The sequence below is a fragment of the Oryx dammah genome, unplaced genomic scaffold, assembly GCF_014754425.2.
Source record: "Oryx dammah isolate SB20612 unplaced genomic scaffold, SCBI_Odam_1.1 HiC_scaffold_12, whole genome shotgun sequence".
NCBI lineage: Eukaryota > Metazoa > Chordata > Mammalia > Artiodactyla > Bovidae > Oryx > Oryx dammah.
This window is the reverse complement of record NW_024070196.1, coordinates 64618915-64637627: the sequence shown is the minus strand read 5'-3', so window position 1 is coordinate 64637627 and position 18713 is coordinate 64618915. Positions and strand designations below refer to the sequence as shown.

At 53.2% G+C, this 18713-nt stretch overlaps 1 protein-coding gene across 3 annotated transcripts in view; it reads right to left on the bottom strand.

Annotated features, from left to right (window-relative positions):
• Window positions 1-1512: 1512 nt before the first annotated feature.
• Window positions 1513-18713, bottom strand: part of KIAA1671 (KIAA1671 ortholog) — a 131944-nt gene continuing 114743 nt past the window's right edge. For all 3 annotated transcript variants that reach the window (XM_040250970.1, XM_040250972.1, XM_040250971.1), the window contains 7 exons: window positions 18361-18479; window positions 13819-14074; window positions 12225-12399; window positions 11351-11475; window positions 10324-10466; window positions 7624-7706; window positions 1513-6624 (listed from right to left, as the gene is read on the bottom strand). In XM_040250970.1, coding sequence (XP_040106904.1) covers window positions 7628-7706; window positions 10324-10466; window positions 11351-11475; window positions 12225-12399; window positions 13819-14074; window positions 18361-18479 — 897 coding nt within the window. In that variant the 3' untranslated portion in view covers window positions 1513-6624; window positions 7624-7627. The remainder of the gene's footprint in view (window positions 6625-7623; window positions 7707-10323; window positions 10467-11350; window positions 11476-12224; window positions 12400-13818; window positions 14075-18360; window positions 18480-18713) is intronic.

Genomic DNA, 18713 nt, shown 5'->3' with positions numbered 1-18713 from the left:
ATGCATTTTGTGTGTGTGTCTAAGAAAGTATAATTTCACCTGTGACAGCTACAGAATTTCCTGTTTTCAAGTTTGCCTCGAGCCACTTTGCTTTTATGAAAGCCCTACATTAGTACCCGTTTTCTCTAACAGAAAGAAATCTAGAGGACTTTTGCTTTTATGAAAAAAGGCGAAAAGCCACAGTTGCATTCAGCCTTTATTTTATAACGAGCTGTTATACAAAGAAGCAGAGTGAGCCCCAATCAGCACTGGCGCCACCAAGTGTCTTCCGTGGGAATTACACTCAGCATCGCAGCGTCAGGCCGCCATGGCTTTGAACCGTGTCTGTGTCTGTCTGGTCTTTCTCTCCATTTCTTTTGTGCATCTGTGAGCAAGCTGTGTCTACAGGTAACCACTGTTTCAATGTGTGCCACTGCAGCTTAACAAAGATTTCAGAGGAGCGCTCTACTCTAAGATAGAAGAGAGGAACTTGTATTCAGTGGTTACTGAAGCAATAAAATAAATGACGGGGCAAAGGAGTGAATTGTTAAGCTGAGGGTTTTCTTTAGCTGTTGCTTGTTTTTGACTAAAACCCTCAAGTCACCATAAACCCCAGCATCCCGAGAGGTGGGTGACAGCAGGGCTCTGGAACCCGGTGGATCTGTGTGACCTTGGGGGAGTGAAGGTCACAGCCACAGTCTCATCTGCTAGTGGAGAAGCTTCTCTCTCCTCAAGCCACGGGAGCAAAACAGGGAAGCCTCACTTTCTTAATCACTGAGAATCCTGCCCACTGCTGACAGTTCAGACCAAGGGGCTGCTTCCTCCTGGTGCTCGTGGAGAGCAGAGTAGGTCTCAGCCCCTTAACCTGAGATGCAGCTGGCACCCGCTGGGGACATCAGGGGGTGACAGAGGCGGGGACAGCCCAGCAGACTGGATTCCCCCCGACCACCGCCCCCCCATCAGCTCCTTTAGGGTCCTGAAGACGCAGGTGCCCAGACCTCACACGCCTTTAACACGTCTTTAACCTAAAGTTCTCAGTCTTGGCGCAGTTGCCAAGCGGGGCTGGATTATTCTTTGTGCAGGAGCAGGAGGGCTGTCCTGGGCAGTGGGGGATGTTGATCAGCATCCCTGGCCTCTTCTCGGTGCCAGGAGCACGCCCTTCCCTCCTTATGATAATTTAAGACAACCCCTGTCATTTTGCCAGATGTCGTGCAGACAAGCTGAGTCCACCTGGGGCCACTGCCTTTAACTTCTTCCAGCTCATGTCACTCTCACCACCTCTACTCTGGAGGAGCGTGGGGGTCCAGAGATACCCCACAGCCAGGAGGAAGCAGAGTTGGGGACTCAAGCCCACGTCAAGTGGAGATCCGGCTCTGCCTCCATCTGGCCCCCGTTCCCAAGACCCCTGCTGCGCCCTCCTGCAGCTGGGCCCCCCAGACTGGCCCCCCTCAGTGCGGTGGAGGGACTGACTCAGCTGGGGACAGGCATGCATGCGTGGGGGAGTCCATTCATTCACACACCGACACGCTGAGGTCTCCAGGGCAGCTCGCGTCAAAGCTTTATTTGCTGTTTCCAGAGTCTGAATGTGACATCTTTGTACATGCAAAAGGTCATTGTGTTTTAGGGCAGTCGACCAGACTCCCAACTGCTCTGCTGTGCGTATGAAATCTCTTTACAGTTACAAAATAGAAAAGCACTTGTAGGCATCTGATACTCTGAGAGGTCCGGGAGGCCTCGTTGGTTTTGACGTTAAAAATATAGTTTTTTTTTCTTTCTAGATGAATTCTCAGTCACATGATTAGAGAGGTCCTTTCTGGGATTGAATAAAGTGCCGGTCGACCGCCTTCCGTTCAAACCTCCTGGAGCCCGTGAATTCGTAAGGCAACCGCGAGGACACCAGCTGGCAGGACGCTTCAACTTTCCTGCACACAGGACTCGAGTTCCTTTTTGATCATGACTCAAGTATTGGAGGAAGGGACCCAGGAGAAAGGTCAGGAAAATACAATGGTGTAGGTATATATATATATCTCCACTGCCCCCATCTTACAGAGAATTCTAAGGATCATAGTCACAGGGGAAGTATAGGACTTGGAGGATACTGATATGACTCAATGCAGTACAAAATATCTCCCCTAACACAATGGATGACTTTTACGAGCCCCGTATTTACAGGATCTATAAGGCGGTGTGGAACAAGATCATTCTTTCACATAACTGGCACTATACATATATTTTTTTTAAACAGGCATGACGCCACCAGAGATGGTTAAGCAAGTGCCAGGCTGATTCATGAGATGGTGTGGTGCCAGGTGTGAGGGTGGCAAGGGGATTCAGAGAGGACAATGGGGAGGGGCTGAGGGGTGGCCTTGCCAGAAATCTCAGGCTGACTTTCCAAGAACCTGACTTCCTGGTCCTCCCTTCCCTGCAGAAGCCAACCCAGACAAAAAACGAGACCTCTAGAGGGGTGACGGGGGCAGGGGGCAAAGGAGACACAGACTGGCCGAGGCCCAGCACGTTTGTGCCTACTGGCTTTCTACGTGGTTCTGCATTTCCCGACCCTCGCCTTGCCCAGAATCCCAACACGGTGGCACCTGGTGGCTCTCAGCACGGGACTCAGATCCATCACTCCCTAAGGGGGCGGAGCCCGGGGTGGACCCCCATCCAGGTATGGAGTGGGTACTTCCTACCCCATGGCATCATGATGCCATGGGGCTTATTTTTTTCTTTTTCTTTCACTTTCCTGTTTCAACACAGGTCAAAAGAGGAAAGGCACAGTCTGACTGTAGCAATGCCACGGCTAAAATAGGAGGGAGGGGCAATTCCCAGCGGAAAGAGCCTTCTTCCCCATTCCCCACAGCCCTCACCCTGCAATGCTGGTTCACACAGAGGCCACCGTCGTCCAGCTTCCTGTATTAAGGGGCAGGCTGGTGTGGGAAGGACCACAGGGATGGGGGAGGTGGAGGAGGGAGGCTGCCTGGAGAGCCCTCTCCTTGGGTGGGATGCCATCTTCCACGCGGGAGTCACCTGGACGCCAGAGTTTCATTTTGGAGAAGATCCGACCACTCGTCTGTGGGGCTTTAACACTGTAATTGCGCCTGGCTCCTGGGCAGTCTGTGGGCATCGCGAAGCAAAACCTAAATGGACAAGGCGGTGAGCAGCACCGGGCGGGAGCAGCTGAGCTCTCCTTCGGAGAAACCATGCCTCAGGGTTTTCCAAATCACCTGCACAGCCTCTGAGACTGAGGGCCTCGGGCGTCGGGCCCACGTCTATTCCAATACCCAGAGCTGGCCTCACTTCTTCCCGGGAAGCACGGAAGAAAGTGCTGAAAGCATACGGCCTGGCTGGTCCCCTGCAAAACCACTCCATCTGACTGTCCTCTCCCCGAATCCCAGGCAACTGGAGGTTGTCGGGGCCGCGTCACTCAAAGCCCCAACATCCTAAACACTGGTCGGGGGACATCTCTTCCACCGGAGTTTCTCAGGTGGCACTGAGCGGTTTTCCACCACACTGACTCTTGAGGCCTTGCCGTGGAATTTTACAGGTCAAAGGCGTCTGTTACCTTAGGCAAGAGAGTGTGAAGAGGGGGATCGACGGGAGGGGAAAATGATACGGACTTCTCAGAAGAGCAGCTATCACAATGCTGATGTGCAAAACCGGTGCGGAGAGGGAAGTGGGAGAGAGAGAGATTATACTTTAAAAAACCACCTATCCAGCCATCTTATTTTGGATGCATTCTGTATAAAACCGTCATTTAAAGAATGCCAAAGGCCCAGGTGAGGAGGGCTCCATGAGGGCGGGTGACTTGACTGCAGATGAATGGTTAAGGCATTATTCAGTCCGTTGAAAAGGAGACGGGTTTCCAAAGGTGGCTCCAGGAGAACTCAAGAAACCAGCATATTTACAATCCCCTGCGTGGCCCCTGAGGGCTCACCCCGCTTAGAAAGAGAAGTAAAAGAACCCACCGGCCCAGCTGGCTGTCCGCAGAGGCTCCCAGCAGAGCATCGGTTGCTGAAGACGTCACTGTACGGATCGCGGCGGGAGCTGGAGGTCCCGGGAGCCTGTGTTGAGCTGGTGGCTCCTGACCCGTTCAGACTGTCTGCTCTGTGGGGGAGGGATGAGGCTGCTGTGGTCAGTTTCAAGGGGTGGACTTTGCTCATCCTCGTCACCAAGGAATTAAATGGAGTTTTATTTCCAGTCCAGGAGTGGGAGGTTAGGTCGACGATCTCCAGGTCAGTCTTGTTTTCAAGAATTCCAGGTCAGTCTCATTTTCAAGGGTTTTTTTCTTTCCTCTAGGGTAAACTTGGGCTGAAACACGACTGACTGAGAACTGAGCCTTTTTGCCTGGTGGGTGCTGACAGAACACAGCAGGTCACTTCCTGCTGCCTAAGATGGAACCAAGGTGCCTCCCCACCTTGAGAAAGGCGGAAAGACCGTTGCCAAGAAAAGGGGCCAGGGTCCGAGCACACTAGGCGTGGCTTTTCAAGGGGACCTGTTGACCTGGAAAGTCACAACATAAAAACTGAAATAAAAGGTGAACTGGGTCTTAAAAAAAAAAAAGATAGAAAAATCAACTGACGTGGATCCTGAAAGGATTAAATCCCCAAATGGCCAAAGAGTACAGACTGACTGCAAACTCGAGGGATGAAGATTACAGACTATGGTCAAGCAGGACCAGACCTCCAGACACAGATGCACAAGGCTGCCGGGTGACAGGCTCCAACCACCGCCCGTCCAGTGGCCGGAGCCCAACCAACAGGACCGGGGCGGGCGGGGCCCCCACCTGGGTCACTGTCCACTGTGCTGAGCCACAACCCCTCTCGGGCCCAGGTGTTGGTCTTGACCCAGAGCAACGGGATTGGTCTCCATCCTCCAAGAGAGGGAAGAGGCGGTGAAGGGAGATAAGAGAGGAAGGAGAGTTGGGGAGACGACAGAGACTGAAGGAGGGAGGGGGTGGCCGGTGGGAGGGAGGCGTGTTTTGACACCATCTGCGAAGAATGGATTTCTCCAAGAGAGACTCAGCAAGCTCAGCCCCGGCGCCGCTCAGCAATCACGGGCTGCACTATGAACTGCCCAAGCATCCTTCTCTCAGGTGGGCGGCTCCCGGGCAAGGTTGGCACAAAGTTTATGGCAACTCCAGACGTGGCGGGTGGGGTGACCATCTTTGGGCTGTATGTATGCTGGAGCCTTGGGCCTAAGATGCGGAGGAGGCTGGTGTGGAGAAATTTCCACACACACACAAAAAAAAAACAAGAGGACAGAGTAGACAGTGACTGGAGACCCCAGAGGTCTTGGGAGATTCCTGGGAATGAGCTTAGAGCTGGCGAGCAAAAAGAGGCCAGCCAAGGCTGCACTTGGTCAACTAGCATCCGGCAGGTCTGTCTGGAGTCCCTGGACTGGGGGTTGGGGGGAGTGGAGGGACTCCCCTCCAGAGAAGGGCTTTCAGCAAGACTCTCCCTTCCTGCGTTGGAACCTAGAAAAAGCACCTGATCCGCGAGAACTGGGGGGCTGGGCGGGGGGAGGGTGGGTATGAAGGAGAGGTGAGAGCAAACAAAAAGGACCCCTCATTTGCCGGCGCCCTGAGGCCAACGGGGAGTGGTTCTTCCCACACCAGCAGCTCAGGTCGCACTCAGAAAATGACTGCCGGAAAGACTCCAGGGGTTCGGGCGGGAAAGGCACTGCCATTTGGGCCGCAGGTTTGGGAAGCCTTGGGAGCGAAGGTCACCCCAGAGGAGCTCAGAGCTCTCCAGGAAGGAACCAGGAAAATGTGCGCAAGGGTGAGGATGACACTCTTGACGAAGCTCGGGGGTGGGAGAAGATAACCTGAGATGATCCGATACCCGCACACCTCTCCTCCTGTTCCGTAGCGTGGAAACACACGTACGTACTGAACTGCAGAGAAAGTTGGTGAGATTATTGCTTTATCGCCTTCTGAAGCACACAGAACGTGAGGAAGGAGGCCACGGGCCGGCCCTGCACACAGCCCCACTGAGGGGACACACACACTTGAAGGAACCATGGGCGAGGGTGCTTACGGGTGGGGGCTGCTGACTGCTTTGAGAGGGAGAAGGAATTCGCCAAAGGAGCAGCCGAGACCACCCCACCCCCCACCCCCAGCCCGGTGGCACTGCCCTGGACCACTGGTTACAGCAGGAAATAAATGCTTTCATCTTCCTTGGAAATGTCGTTTTGAAAAAGATCGGTCCTGGGGTGAGTGGGGGGAGAGGCGCTTTCAGTGATTCAGAACCCAGGGGAGCCGGTCCAGCCTTTATATCCATGGTCCTGGAGCTTCACAGGGGTCTAAAAATGCGTAGAAATGCACATTTTTATGTTTTAAGAAAAAAAATCCCAAAAAACCAAAACCACCAGCATGGACATTTCTGGACTGCTTGGTCTCTTCCCCAGCCTGAAGCGCTGTCTGCAGAGAGGGTGCACGGGCTTGTGAAGGGTGAGCCTTCCTCCCTGATCCATCAGGGGAGCTTGCGGGGGACGGGCACTGAGACGCCTTCTCCACGGACCAACAGACTGACCGACCGACCGGCCAACCAGAGGGACCAGGCGTGTGCAGGAAGCGATGGCAGCAGTGGGACCTCGTCTTCAGGTTCGGACAGTTAAGGCTTGTTCGTTAGACATGGCGGTGCCCCCTGTCTGGAGAGGACAGGTGTCAGAAGGGGGAAGTGAGACCCCACTTCTCCCAGCATCAAGCCTGCAAAGCTTTCCTGGTGCTCCCCAAGACGCCACCACAACTAGCCATGGGCCAGGAGAGACGACTTTGGTTTTCTTTTTTTGAGGAATGGGATGAAGAAGGCGGCAGGAGGCCAGCTATGATGGAATGAGCCTGCAGTTTAGGATCAGGTCAGGGTGCCAGCTTTGGTGCCCTCAAATGGATCGCTGCAGGCTTGACTGAGATATCATGGGTACAGCACTGAACGCTGAAGAAACACAGGCTCTGATCCCCTCTCCAAAACCCTAGAGCACAGGTTTACAGGAGGATTCAGAGATACTTTTGGAGTTTTGTGTGTGTGTGTGTTCAGTGGCTTCCTTTAGTGTGTGTGTGTGTGTGTGTGTGTGTGTGTGTGTGTTCAGTGGCTTCCTTCGTATCTGACTCTCTAGTGACCCCATGGACTGTAGCCTGCCAAGCTCCTCTGTCCACGGGGTTCTCCAGGCAAGTATACTGGAGCAGGTTGCTGTGCCCTCCCCCAGGGGATCTTCAGACCCAGGGACCGAATCTGCACCTCTTAAGTGCCCTGCACCGGCAGGCAGGTTCTCTACCACTGGCCCCACCTGGGAAGCCTCGTGCAGACTGTACAGGAATGTAGAAATTGGGGGCAGCGCGGAAAAAGCTGGTCTTTGATGTCATTTTACGAAGTGGGGCTGAGATTCGGCGAGGAGGGCTGGCCGAGGGCATGAGATGAGAGTCCTGCCTGTCCCTCCCATCCCAGGCCGCCCAGCAGCGCGGTTTTCCCCAAGCGGCAGCAGACCACAGCCCTTATCTTCCCAGGAACCCAGGACACCCTCACCCACGTCTTCCCTTCTCCTTCCAAGGAACAGCACTCCAAGTCTCCGAGCCTTTGCTTGCCGGCCCAAGTTCCCTGCTCCTCGGGTTGCAGGCTCTGCCCGAGTACCCACTCTGGGGGCCCCCCATACCTGCTCAAGCTTGATTCTCATACAGGCTTTGTCTCTTCTTGGATCTCAGCTCCTTCAGCCACTGGGGAGAGGGCTCTTCCGATCTGAAACCACAAAGCCGGTGGGAGTCAGGTGCCAGCCTGAGTGAGGGCTGGGCCTGCGGGCAGGGCTGTGTGGGACCCAGGCCTCCTGCTGCTGTGCCAGGGTGGGAGAGCTGAGCCACCTACGCGGGTGGCAAAGATGCCCAGGTCCATGTGATTGAGACAGGAACTAACCAAGGCACCCCCAAGTTCCCAAATGGGGAACGTTCAATACATCGTGGTATGTCCATTCTATGAAACCACCTGCAGCAGAAACTCATGCTCACATAAATTATTTCCATCCATCCGTCAACCAAATACCCATCCATCCATCCATCTCTACCCATGCAAATGCTTGTGAGGGTTAAAATTCTAGGCTAGGCCACAGTACCCGGCTGCTCAGCCAGCTAGATGCTTCTGTGAAGGTATTTTTTTTTTTTAAAGATGAGGTTAGTATTTAAACCAGTGGTCTCTGAATAAAGCAGATTACTCTCCATAACATGGGTGGGCCCCATCCTATCAGCTGAAGGCTTTAACTGAAAAAGACCGACCTCCCCAGAAGAAGGGGGAACTCAGAGAAGATACTGCCTTTGGGACTTGAACTGCGATACTGGCTCTTCCCCAGGTCTCCAGCCTGCCCGCCTGGCCTGCAGATTTCAGAACTTGTCAGCCTCCGTAATCATGAAAGCCCATTCCTTAAAATAAATCCTTCTGTCTCTTTCTCTCTCTTTTCCAGTGTATACATGTTAATGGGCTGTTTCTTTGGAGAACCCTGACTAGTACAATGCCCGTAAGATATAGATAGATTAGATAGGCCTTATGGTTACCGAATAATTAACAATAATTGTTTGGGGGAGGTACAATGTGTTTCAGCTTTTTCTAAAATTGAAGAATACACATCCAGAAAGCACTCAGGTCACAAGTTCATTTTCCCCAAGTGAACACACTTGAGTCATCACCGTCTGAATGACAACACTTTTGAGTGTTTTATTTTTTACTTTCTTCTTTACGTATCTTTCTTCGTCCTCAGAATGGTTTGTCATGAGAACACATCACTTCAACAAAAACAATGAAGTGAAATAAAAACTCTTGAAACGTTTTTAAAGGAAAGAGAGATCACACTTATGAAGATTTTGATGGGCATGGGAGAACCATCATGTGAAACATATAACCGGAAAAGAAGCTGTGTGTAGTGTATGCTGTAATCTCGACTACATTTAAAAGCCACGGAGGGAGAAAAGCCCAGATTTCACCATGGTCGTTTTTGATTTGGGGGGTGAAGGGGGGGGCAGTGATGTCAGATCTTGGCTGGTTTTCTTTCCTGCTTTATATGCATTTTATATTTTCTACAGTTCCTACGGTGAGCGTGCATGACTTTTATAATCAAACACACGTGCACGTGAGACCTGACTTCTGCCGGTCTCAGAGACAGCTCCCGATCCCATGGTCCTGGAGGGCTTGGGGACATTGGTGATTTGGCTGGGGGTGGCGTGGGGGTCTGCGAGAAAGAAGAGGTCCCCTGGGCAGGAAGGGGTCTGAGTAGCCCCCAAGCAAGCCTCCTGGTGGAGGTTCAGGACCAGGGGGCCCCTAGTCTGTGGGCCCCTCCAGCCCTCGAGAAACACTGGCACCCTTAGCTGACTCCAGGGCGATTCCGGCATCCCCAGAGCAAGAGAGAGGCACCGTCTCAGGACTTCCCTGGCAGTCCAGTGGTTAAGACTCTGCGCTCCCAACGCAGGGGGCCAGGGTCTGAGCCTTGGTCAGGGAACTAAGATCCCACGTGCCACAACTTAGAGCTCACAAGCCGGGACTAAAATCCCGTGTGCCACAACTAAGACCTGGAACAGTCAAGTAAACAAATACTTTTCACAAAAGAGAGAGAGCCACCGTCTCTGTCTCTGCCTTGTCGCCCTCTCTCATCCTCTTGACCTCTGCTTCCCACGGCCCACTCCATGCGCCAATATCATGCATTGCCCACAGCACCCAGTTCTACTGGGCCTCCGGGCCTTTGCATGTGACTGGCTACCTCTTTTGTCTCATGACCCAGCTCGGGCATGCCTTCTCTTGGAAGCCTTTCTCACACCCTTCCTCAAGTCTGGGTTCTGAACCCTTCTTCTGTCTTCCTCTATCACTAAGGGCAGATACAAAGGTAAACAGTAAGTAACTCTGACTTTGCAGGTTACAGGGTGTCTGTGTCAACATGTCAAGCCAGCAGTTGCATCAGGAAGGCAACTGTGGACAACCCTTTCATAATGGCTCTGTGCCAATAAAACTTTATTGACAAACACAACCCTTCCATGATGGCTGTGTGCCAATAAAACTTTATTAACAAACACAACCCTTCCATGATGGCTGTGTGCCAATAAAAATTTATTAACAAACACAACCCTTCATGATGGCTGTGTGCCAATAAAACTTTATTAACAAACACAACCCTACCATGACGGCTGTGTGCCAATAAAACTTTATTAACAAACACAAGCCTTCCATGATGGCTGTGTGCCAATAAAACTTTATTAACACACACAGATGGTGGGCTGAATTTGACCCACAGCTGGGCAACCCCTGTTCTATCGTGGCTCTTTTATGACAATAACAGTACCATGAATAAGCCCTAACTTTTATGTGTCAGCCACACTCTTACCTCTCATCCTTCTCCATGCTAGAGGGCAGCACACGACTGCCCAGCACCCCAGGCTGGAAGGGAGACTTGGGGGTCTTGGGCTGGGGGGCCCAGCCAGAGGTCTCACTGGGACTGTCTGCCTCTGGCCTCTTGTGCAGCTGAGCCTGGGGAGAGAAGAGAGGGGTGAAGTCTGTTAGCTGCCTTTGGCCTGGGGAAGGGCCCCATCCTACCTGAATGTGGAGGCCAAGAAAAACCAGACGCCAGTTCGGTAGTCCAAGAGGCCATCCGTGACCATCGGGGTCAAACCACCATCAGAAACTCACATCACCACCACCACGAGTGGTGTCCTCATCACAGGCCCCTCCGACCCCTCTAGTTTCCCGAGAACCCCACGACGGAGACCAGAGTTCATCTATGGCCAAGGACCAGGTCTTCTAAGCTCCTTGCTCATGTGAATGCGTATCAGTGGAGTTTCTATCAGATTTGTGGAAGAAAAAGGCCATCACTTTTGGAGGACATGGAGGGAATGGGGTGGCTTGGAAGGGTGGGCTCAGACAGAATTCCTTTGGGGGCCAGGGCTATGATGGTGGCAGATGGCATTTGTCCCCAAGGGTAACACTGGCACAGACCCCAGGTGCAGTGGTCGTCACCATCACCACCACCAGCCTGGCCGCCTGTGCACTGGGCTCTGGACTCTACCGGGCTTAAGCTCCAGGATGTGTGTTTCCAGGGTGGAGGCTGGCTTTCTGTATTTTATAGAGGAGTAGCCTAAAGGTCAAAGGTCGAAGAGTTTGCCCAAAGTCACATGGCTTTCCAAAGTGGGACCTGCCTGAGGTCTGCCCAGTGCCAACTCCGGAACTCATTTGAGAAAAAGCCCAATAGCCTCCGCAGGGCGTCTGCCCCCTCCTGTAAGCGGGGCCTGTCCCTGTCCCTGCCTCCAGCAAGGCAAGGGGGAGAGAGGCGAGGAGGGAGGGAGGCAGGTGAGGAGCGCGGGCCTGTCTGTTCCGCAGCCGCGGCGGTGCACAGCTCTGGGTGCGAGGTCTGGTACCTTCAGGGCAGCCGGGTCCACGCCGGGAAACACGGGCATCCTCTGAGGTCTGCAGATGGACGTCCTCTCAGCCCTGGGGGTCCTCTCCTCCTCGTCTGACTCTTCCTTCCTCGGGGATTTCTCCTCTGTTGCAAAGAAAGGGTACTGAAGTCAACGGCAGCCACCGTTCTGAGATTCCAGCTGTCTGTCTACAGAGCAAGCCCAACTCCTTAGGCAGGAATCGCACTGTTCTCCGTGAACTGGCCCTGCCTTCCCAGCCAACATTCCTGCTAGCGCCGGCTTGGGCAAGGCTGAACTGCTTAGAGAGACTCCTTGACATCCCCCAGCCCGGCCACACCCACAGAACATTCTTTCCACATCTCTGACCTCTTTGATCTCGTTGCTGTGTTCACCCAGAATACCTTTCCCTAGCGAATTCCTATCTGTTCTTTAAGATCCAGCTTATGTTTTGACATGGAATGCAGACAAGGAAGCCCTTAGAGGAAAACCTATAGCCGTGAATAATGGATCAGAAACCCCAAAAGACTGGTAATGAATGAACTGGTCTTTCAACTCGAGAATCTAGACGAAAAGGCCAGCCAAGAAACCTGCAGAGAGGATAAGGGTGACTCCAATAATGATCAAAGCGGACACAGGGAAATCCTGAAGTTGTGTCTCAGTCCCTTGCAACCTGTGGAGCTCCAATTAATAGAGCATCCGCAAAAATTGTTCCCACTTAGCTTCTAGCCAGCTCGGTGTAATGAGCAATCAGTTTCTTGTGTTACTGTGCTCCGAGGTCCTGCAGTCTTCAAAGCCAGAAAGCTATTCCCAGGGTTTACCCTAACTCGTTCCTGCTAGCCAGCCCGCGGCCCACGGAGGAGGAGACGGGGCGTACCCGTGGAGTCCCGGAACATCCACGCGCTGTCGGCCTCCTCCTCCCAGGCGGACCTGCCGTCCGGCTCGCTGGTGCGGCTGCGGCGGAGCGAGTGGGCGGTGGGAGCCCGGCGGCGGCTCCTCTTGCTGAGCTGCACCCGGGTCTTGAGGGCACTTGAGTCGAGCACTGAGGTTTGCTGTGGGGGTGGTGGGGAAGAAGAGGGAAAAGATGAAGCTCCGGAGACATAAAGGGAGGGCACCACCCCCGGGAGGGGTGCGTGGCTGCGCTGATAGACACAAGATGCTATTTAAGGGGGCACGTGGACCAGCATTTCTGCATTCTCCTAGGAACCTAAGGCCTCAAGCCTACGTTCCCTGTGAAGGATACCACGTAGGCTGATTCTAAGAATCAAATGAACCGGGCGTGCCCCATGCAGTGCCTGGCACATTGTGGGCACATAATGCAAACGCTGCCCCCCTTCCTGGTGACATCATCCGAGCAGGTGAGCTAGAGCAGTACATTAACAGGGAGCTTAATACACGTTTGTTTGTTTGTTGAATGAATAACTGAACACATCCTCTTAACTAAATCCTTACAGAGATCTTACTCCACACACGGTCCACGAGCTGAGATTCTCAACGTGGTCCTTCCTCTACCCACAGTAATTCAGGGGGCAGGTGGGAGCTGGTGGAGCAACCTTCTAAGCACCAGGCATTTGTTTTCAAGCAGCAGGCTCTGAGCAGAGGTGGGGGGAGGGTCAGTGATGGTTTCCAAGATCATTACCTTTCCTGCTGGAAGGGCTGGGGGAGGGGTTGAGGAAGACCACCCTGGTGAGCCCAGCAAGGAGGTGGGACAGCTGTGGCTCAGTGATCCCCCAGGAGACAACGGTGAGAGATGGGAGCTTGGGGTTCATCTCCTGGTCAGTTCAATTCCTAGCTGTGTGACCTCAAGCAGGGGACTTACCCTCTCAGCTGAGGTGGCCCTATTTGTAAAAATGGAATGATACTAGTATCCCCTTCCTAGAGGAGCCCAGGCAGGGACAGCCCTGGTTCCAGCAGCATCTGAGTCAGGCTCACGGCCAAGAGCTGTTCCTACAGGGGCGTCTCTTTGCCCGGCCGGCTCAGGTCCTGGTGTGAAATGTTGGATTCTTCCTCTCAGGTCCACTTTGGAGAAATTCTGTCACCCAGGGCCTTTTAAGTTAGCAATGATGAGCTAATTTCAGTGACTCATTTCCCAGAACTGGTAAGTGACAGACACCCCAGTAGGGGCGGGAAGAGGGTGTTGATATCTGCAAAGCTGTTTCCCAAACTGGCCATGAGGATGTCCAGTGCGGGGGCTGGTCGGGGGTGGCAGTAGCTAGGGAGAGACGAAAATCATAAAGAATCTGCCCTCCCTAAGAGGAGAGCATGCACTTCTGGTGGTCACCAAACAGAGCCCGTTTCTCAGACTCAGAGGAAGTGGGAGGGAGCCACAGCGACGCAGGGGCTGGCTTGAGGGGGACCTGGTTCCATTTCCCTGGGGCCCCCCTTACAGCCTCAGACTGGTGCATTAAAAAAAAAAAAAAAAAAAGGAGACAGAGGAGGGTTTCCAGCGCTGCTCCCAGCTATCGACTCACATCGATAAAGGAGAAGTCGTCCACCTTCTTTGCGGGGCAGGCGTCTGGCGGGGGCAGCCCCTCCATCCCGTCAGTGGATTCCAGGTCCGTGCTGGATCGGTCCACGCTGGTGCTCCGCTGCTCCCTGGAACAGTCGTGCTGGTCCCCGGCCGAAGTAACCTCCGTCTGGGAGGACAGCGAGGACAGGCGGCTGCTGGGGGGCTGCTTCCAAGCCGAGGTGGCACTGCTGTCCGGGGACGGGGACTCGGGGGCCAAGCTACGAGAATGGAAGGGAGCGAGGGAGGCGTGGTCAGGCAGGTTGCTTCTGAGACCTGAATGTCAAGGAAGGGATGTGGCAGAAGGCAGGATGTGGGCTGTGCTTTGTATGCCAGGAAATAAGAGACAGAACATCCCGGTGAGGAGAACCATGCTGGGCCCGGCCAGGCGCTGTCCACGGTTCGTCTGGAATACCTGGACAGGTGCAGAAGGGGAGGAGCCACTCCCCCATCGAGACCCCCTAACTCTGTGCCGCCCAGGAGGGGAGCCGAAGGCCACCTGTGGCCGCTAGGCCCTTGTAATGGGGCGAGTGAGGGCTGAGCTGGGCCAAGAGTACAGAGGACACGCTGATTCCTAACACTTGCAGTGAAAAAAATAAACAAGTAAAATACCACAGTACTAACTTTATAGTGATTACATGTTACAAGGACAGTATTTATAAAGGGTCTATTGGGTTCAGTGGGGCTTCCCCGGTGGCGCTAACCGGACTGCCAACGCAGGAGACACGAGAGACGTGGGCTGGTTCCTGGGTGCGAAAGACCCCTGGAGAAGGGCGCAGCAACCCACTCCAGTATTCTCGTCCAGAGAATCCCACAGAGAGAGGAGCCTGGCGGGCTCTGGTCCATAGGCTGCACAGAGTCAGACATGCCTGAAGCGATTTAGCACACACGCTGGATATTGGGTTCCACAGAATATACTGTTAAAATTAACTGTGCCAGGATTTCCCTGGCGGTCCAGTGGTTAAGACTTCGGCTTCCAGTGCAAGGAGTGAAGAAGGTTCGACCCCTGGTTGGGGAGCTAAGATCCTGCATGCTGCACGGCCAAAAAAAAAAAAAAAAGAACCAAACCACAGAAGTGATATTGTGACAAATTCAATCAAGACTTTAAAAAATGGCCTTTAAAAAAAAAGGAAAGACTTTTAAAAAAGGGAAAAAAATCTTAAAGAAATTAATTTCGCCCATTTTCCTTTTACTGTCTTGATGAGGCCCCTGGAACACTGCAGCTGTGTGCGCGTCTTGGGTGTGCAGCTTGCGCTGCATTTCTGTCGGGCAGCGCTGATGGCGATGAAACCGTCACTGGCCATCACCTACGGTGGAGCGGGAGTGGGGGATATCCTACATTGCTTTATTCATTCACTCACTCACTCGACAAAGATTTACTGAGAGCCTACTATGTGCCAGGCCCTGTGCTGAAAAGCTGTATCTTTGCATCCTCCCCACAGGATAGGATTAACCTCAGGAAATTAAACATTAACCTTGTGCAAGATGAGGAAGCTGAGGCAGAAAGACATGAAGAGCCCTTGCCCAAAGGGGCAGACCTGACCCTCTCTCTCCTGGATTTCTGCCCACGATAATGTATTCCGAGTACCACTCGGATAACTGGAACCACAAAAGACAGAAGATTTATAAATAAATCAAGCCATTAAAATTAAATAGGCTCCCTGCTCCTCTCTTAAAAAGACCCCGAAGTCAAGAGCAGAGGAAAGCCTTATCCTAAGGAAGTGGGGACCAGCACGCCAGACAACACGTCCCTGATCAGAGGGCCTGCCCCAAAGACCCCCGAACTTCACACTTGGGCAGAGCTGTCAACCCAGGCGTGCTGGTGTCTCACTCAGGGAGCACAGCCTGCTTTTTGTCGGCTCTGAACGGATTTCGTTACTTGGAATAAGCAGGACGTGGGGCGTGGGGGCGGGATTGAGGCAGATCCACAAAAAAATGAGGGAAATACCACCGAGCGGGCAGCAGGTGGCGCTGCTGCTCAGGGCTGGGAGTAAAGCCGCGCCTGGGCCCTTTCTGGGAGGAGGAGCGGCAGTACCTCTGAGAGACGGGAGGGGGCGAGCGATACCAGGACACGGGGGCGGGGGCGGGGACGGGGGCAGGGACGGGGGCAGGAGATGCCAGTGGCGGGGTTTCCCCTTCTCCCTGTAAGAGCTGGGAGGATAGAGGCCCAGGGGAGAGGGGCCTCCCAGGGTGAGATAAAGCAAAACCAAGACCCAGGCTTCCAGACTCGCAGTTCTGTGCTCCTGCAGGAACATTCTAGCGAAATTTAAGTAAGCTCATTAACTAACCGTATATCACAGCTTAGGAAAGAAAACGAAACGCCCTTCATGTGTACCATTAGAAACCTGTGCTTCCCTTTTTCTTTTCTTGTGTGCTTACTCACTCAGTCGTGTCCGACCCTCTGTGAACTCATGGACTATAGCCAGCCAGGCTCCTCTGTCCTTGGGGATTCTCAAGGCAAGGATACTGGAGTGGGTTGCCATGCCCTCCTCCAAGGGATCTTCCCAAGCCAGGGATCGAACCCAGGTCTCCTGCATTGCAGGTAGATTCTTTACTCTCTGAGCCACCAGGGAACCCCATGAATACTGGAGTGAGAGCCTATCCCTTTGCCAGAGGAACTTCCTGACGCAGGAATCAGACCAGAATCTCCTGTGTTGCAGGCAGATTCTTTACCAGCTGAGCTACCAGAGAAGCTCACCCATTTCTAATTCACTCACCTCCCCCCAGCTTGGGTACCGACGACAGCTATGGGACATAAGTCAGTGGAGGGGTGTGGCCACTCCTGCCTGGGGTAGGGGGCAGGGGAAGGAGCTGGGAGACCTGGGTCTGAGTCCAGCTCAGCCATGGACACACCATATCCCTGGGCACAATACCCACAGATGAGGAAACTGAGACACACAGAGACACAGCCAGTAAGTGGCCATACTGGGGTTGACCCAGATCTCCCTGGCTTTAAAATGCCGTGCGATCCTGCAGCCCTCGGGTGGGGAAGGTGAACTGAGAACATGGCAAGCCCACCCTCGGTGTCCACAGAGCGGCTACTGCGTTTGATCCCGCCCCAGGGCAAGAAGAAAAACTGCATGTTTAAAGCAAAGAACAGGTACGATGAACAAATGCAAAGTATCAAACTCCTACTCCTACGACCAAGTGCTGGGAAATACGCCCACTGTGAACACAAGTTACCCTCCTGCCCACCCCAAGTCTCAGTCTTTGTCTCTGCAAGGTGGGACCACAGACTTAAATGTTACGCTTCAGAGCTTACAACAGTGCTCGGCCTGTCCACTTAATACATCTTGGCTGTTTTTATGAGCATCATTTCCTTTCTACAGGGCCTTCCCAGGTGGCTCAGTGGGTAAGGAATCCACCTGCAGTACAGGAGATGCAGAAGACGCGGGTTCGATCCCCAGATAGGGAAGCTCCCCTGGAAGAGGCCAAGGCAGCCCATTCCAGTGTTCTTGCCTGGAGAACCCCATGGACAGAGGCGCCTGGTGGGCTTCCGTTCCATGGGTTCACACAGAGTCGGACAGAGCTGAGTGACTAAGCACGCACACATGCACCCTTCTACAGAAGAGGAGTTTGTGAAATCTGGAAAATACAACTAAATAGTCCAGGACCCCACAGCCAGCCAGAACGGAGCTGGGATTCAGGCCTGCCTGCCTCCTGAATCTGTGTGATGCTTGGTGACCTTCAGGCTTCTGCAGTCACAATAACATTCCCTCCCAGCCAGACCGACACCTGAGGGGCCCTCCATGCCACTAACAGTGATGATCCTGAATGCTGACATAGCTTATGAAGCAGTATGTATAATATGCTCCTTTGATTATAAACACACAATATACGTTCATAGAAAAAAAGTCTAGAAAGACAACCAAAAACACTAATGAAAGTGATACCTGTGTCCTGACATTACAGTTGGTTTTCATTTTCTTGGCAATTTTTTTTTTGGTTTATGGTGGTGAAACACGTAAGATGAAATTTGCCAGCAGGGGCATTCAGTGCATTCATAATGCTGCGGGCTTCCCTTGCAGCTCAGCTGGTAAAGAATCTGCCTGTAATGTGGGAGACCTGGGTTTGATCCCTGGGTTGGGAAGATCCCCTGGAGAAGGAAACGGCAACCCACTCCAGGCCCAGTATTCTGGCCTGGAGAATTCCACAGACTGTATAGTCCACGGGGTTGCAAAGAGTCAGACACGACTGAGCGACTTTCACTTTCCTTCTTGATGCTGTGTGGCCATCACCACTCTGGTTTAAGAACATCTCCATCCGCCCAAGAGGAAATCTGGTCTCCTCTGTCCCTGCGGATTTGCCTGTTCTGGATATTTCATATATCATTTTAAAATCTTTTTTTGTGTGTACTTTCTAAACTTCTGTTTTATAAAAAGAATGGGTTGCTCTTATTACACAACAACCTGTTACAGACAAAACAGGTTCTCCTTAGTAACGGAGAAATCAGGAGGCAGACGGGGGCCCTGACTCCCCGCGAGAGGTCCTGTCCCACACCGCTTACCTCTCCCCGCTCTGGCGCTGGTCCGGCCACGTCCCATACTGACTGTCGGCTTCCTGCACGAGGGTGTCGGTGTCCTTGGCCTCGGGGGTCCGCCTGGAGAAACACTGCTTCAGCTGATCCTGCAGGGACAAGCCAGAGGTTTCTATCAGGGGCAAATGCTCAGAACCTGGGGCAAATACTCAGAACCTGGTCCTGCCGATAAACCTATTTATCAGCCTACCCAGCTGATAAATCATGCTGCATGACCCCTTGCTCAAACCCACCCGGGCTCCCTACTGCTCTCAGAGACGGGTCCAAACATCTGCGCTGAGAACTAGAGTGACCGACCGTCCAGGTCTGCCCAAGACATCGCA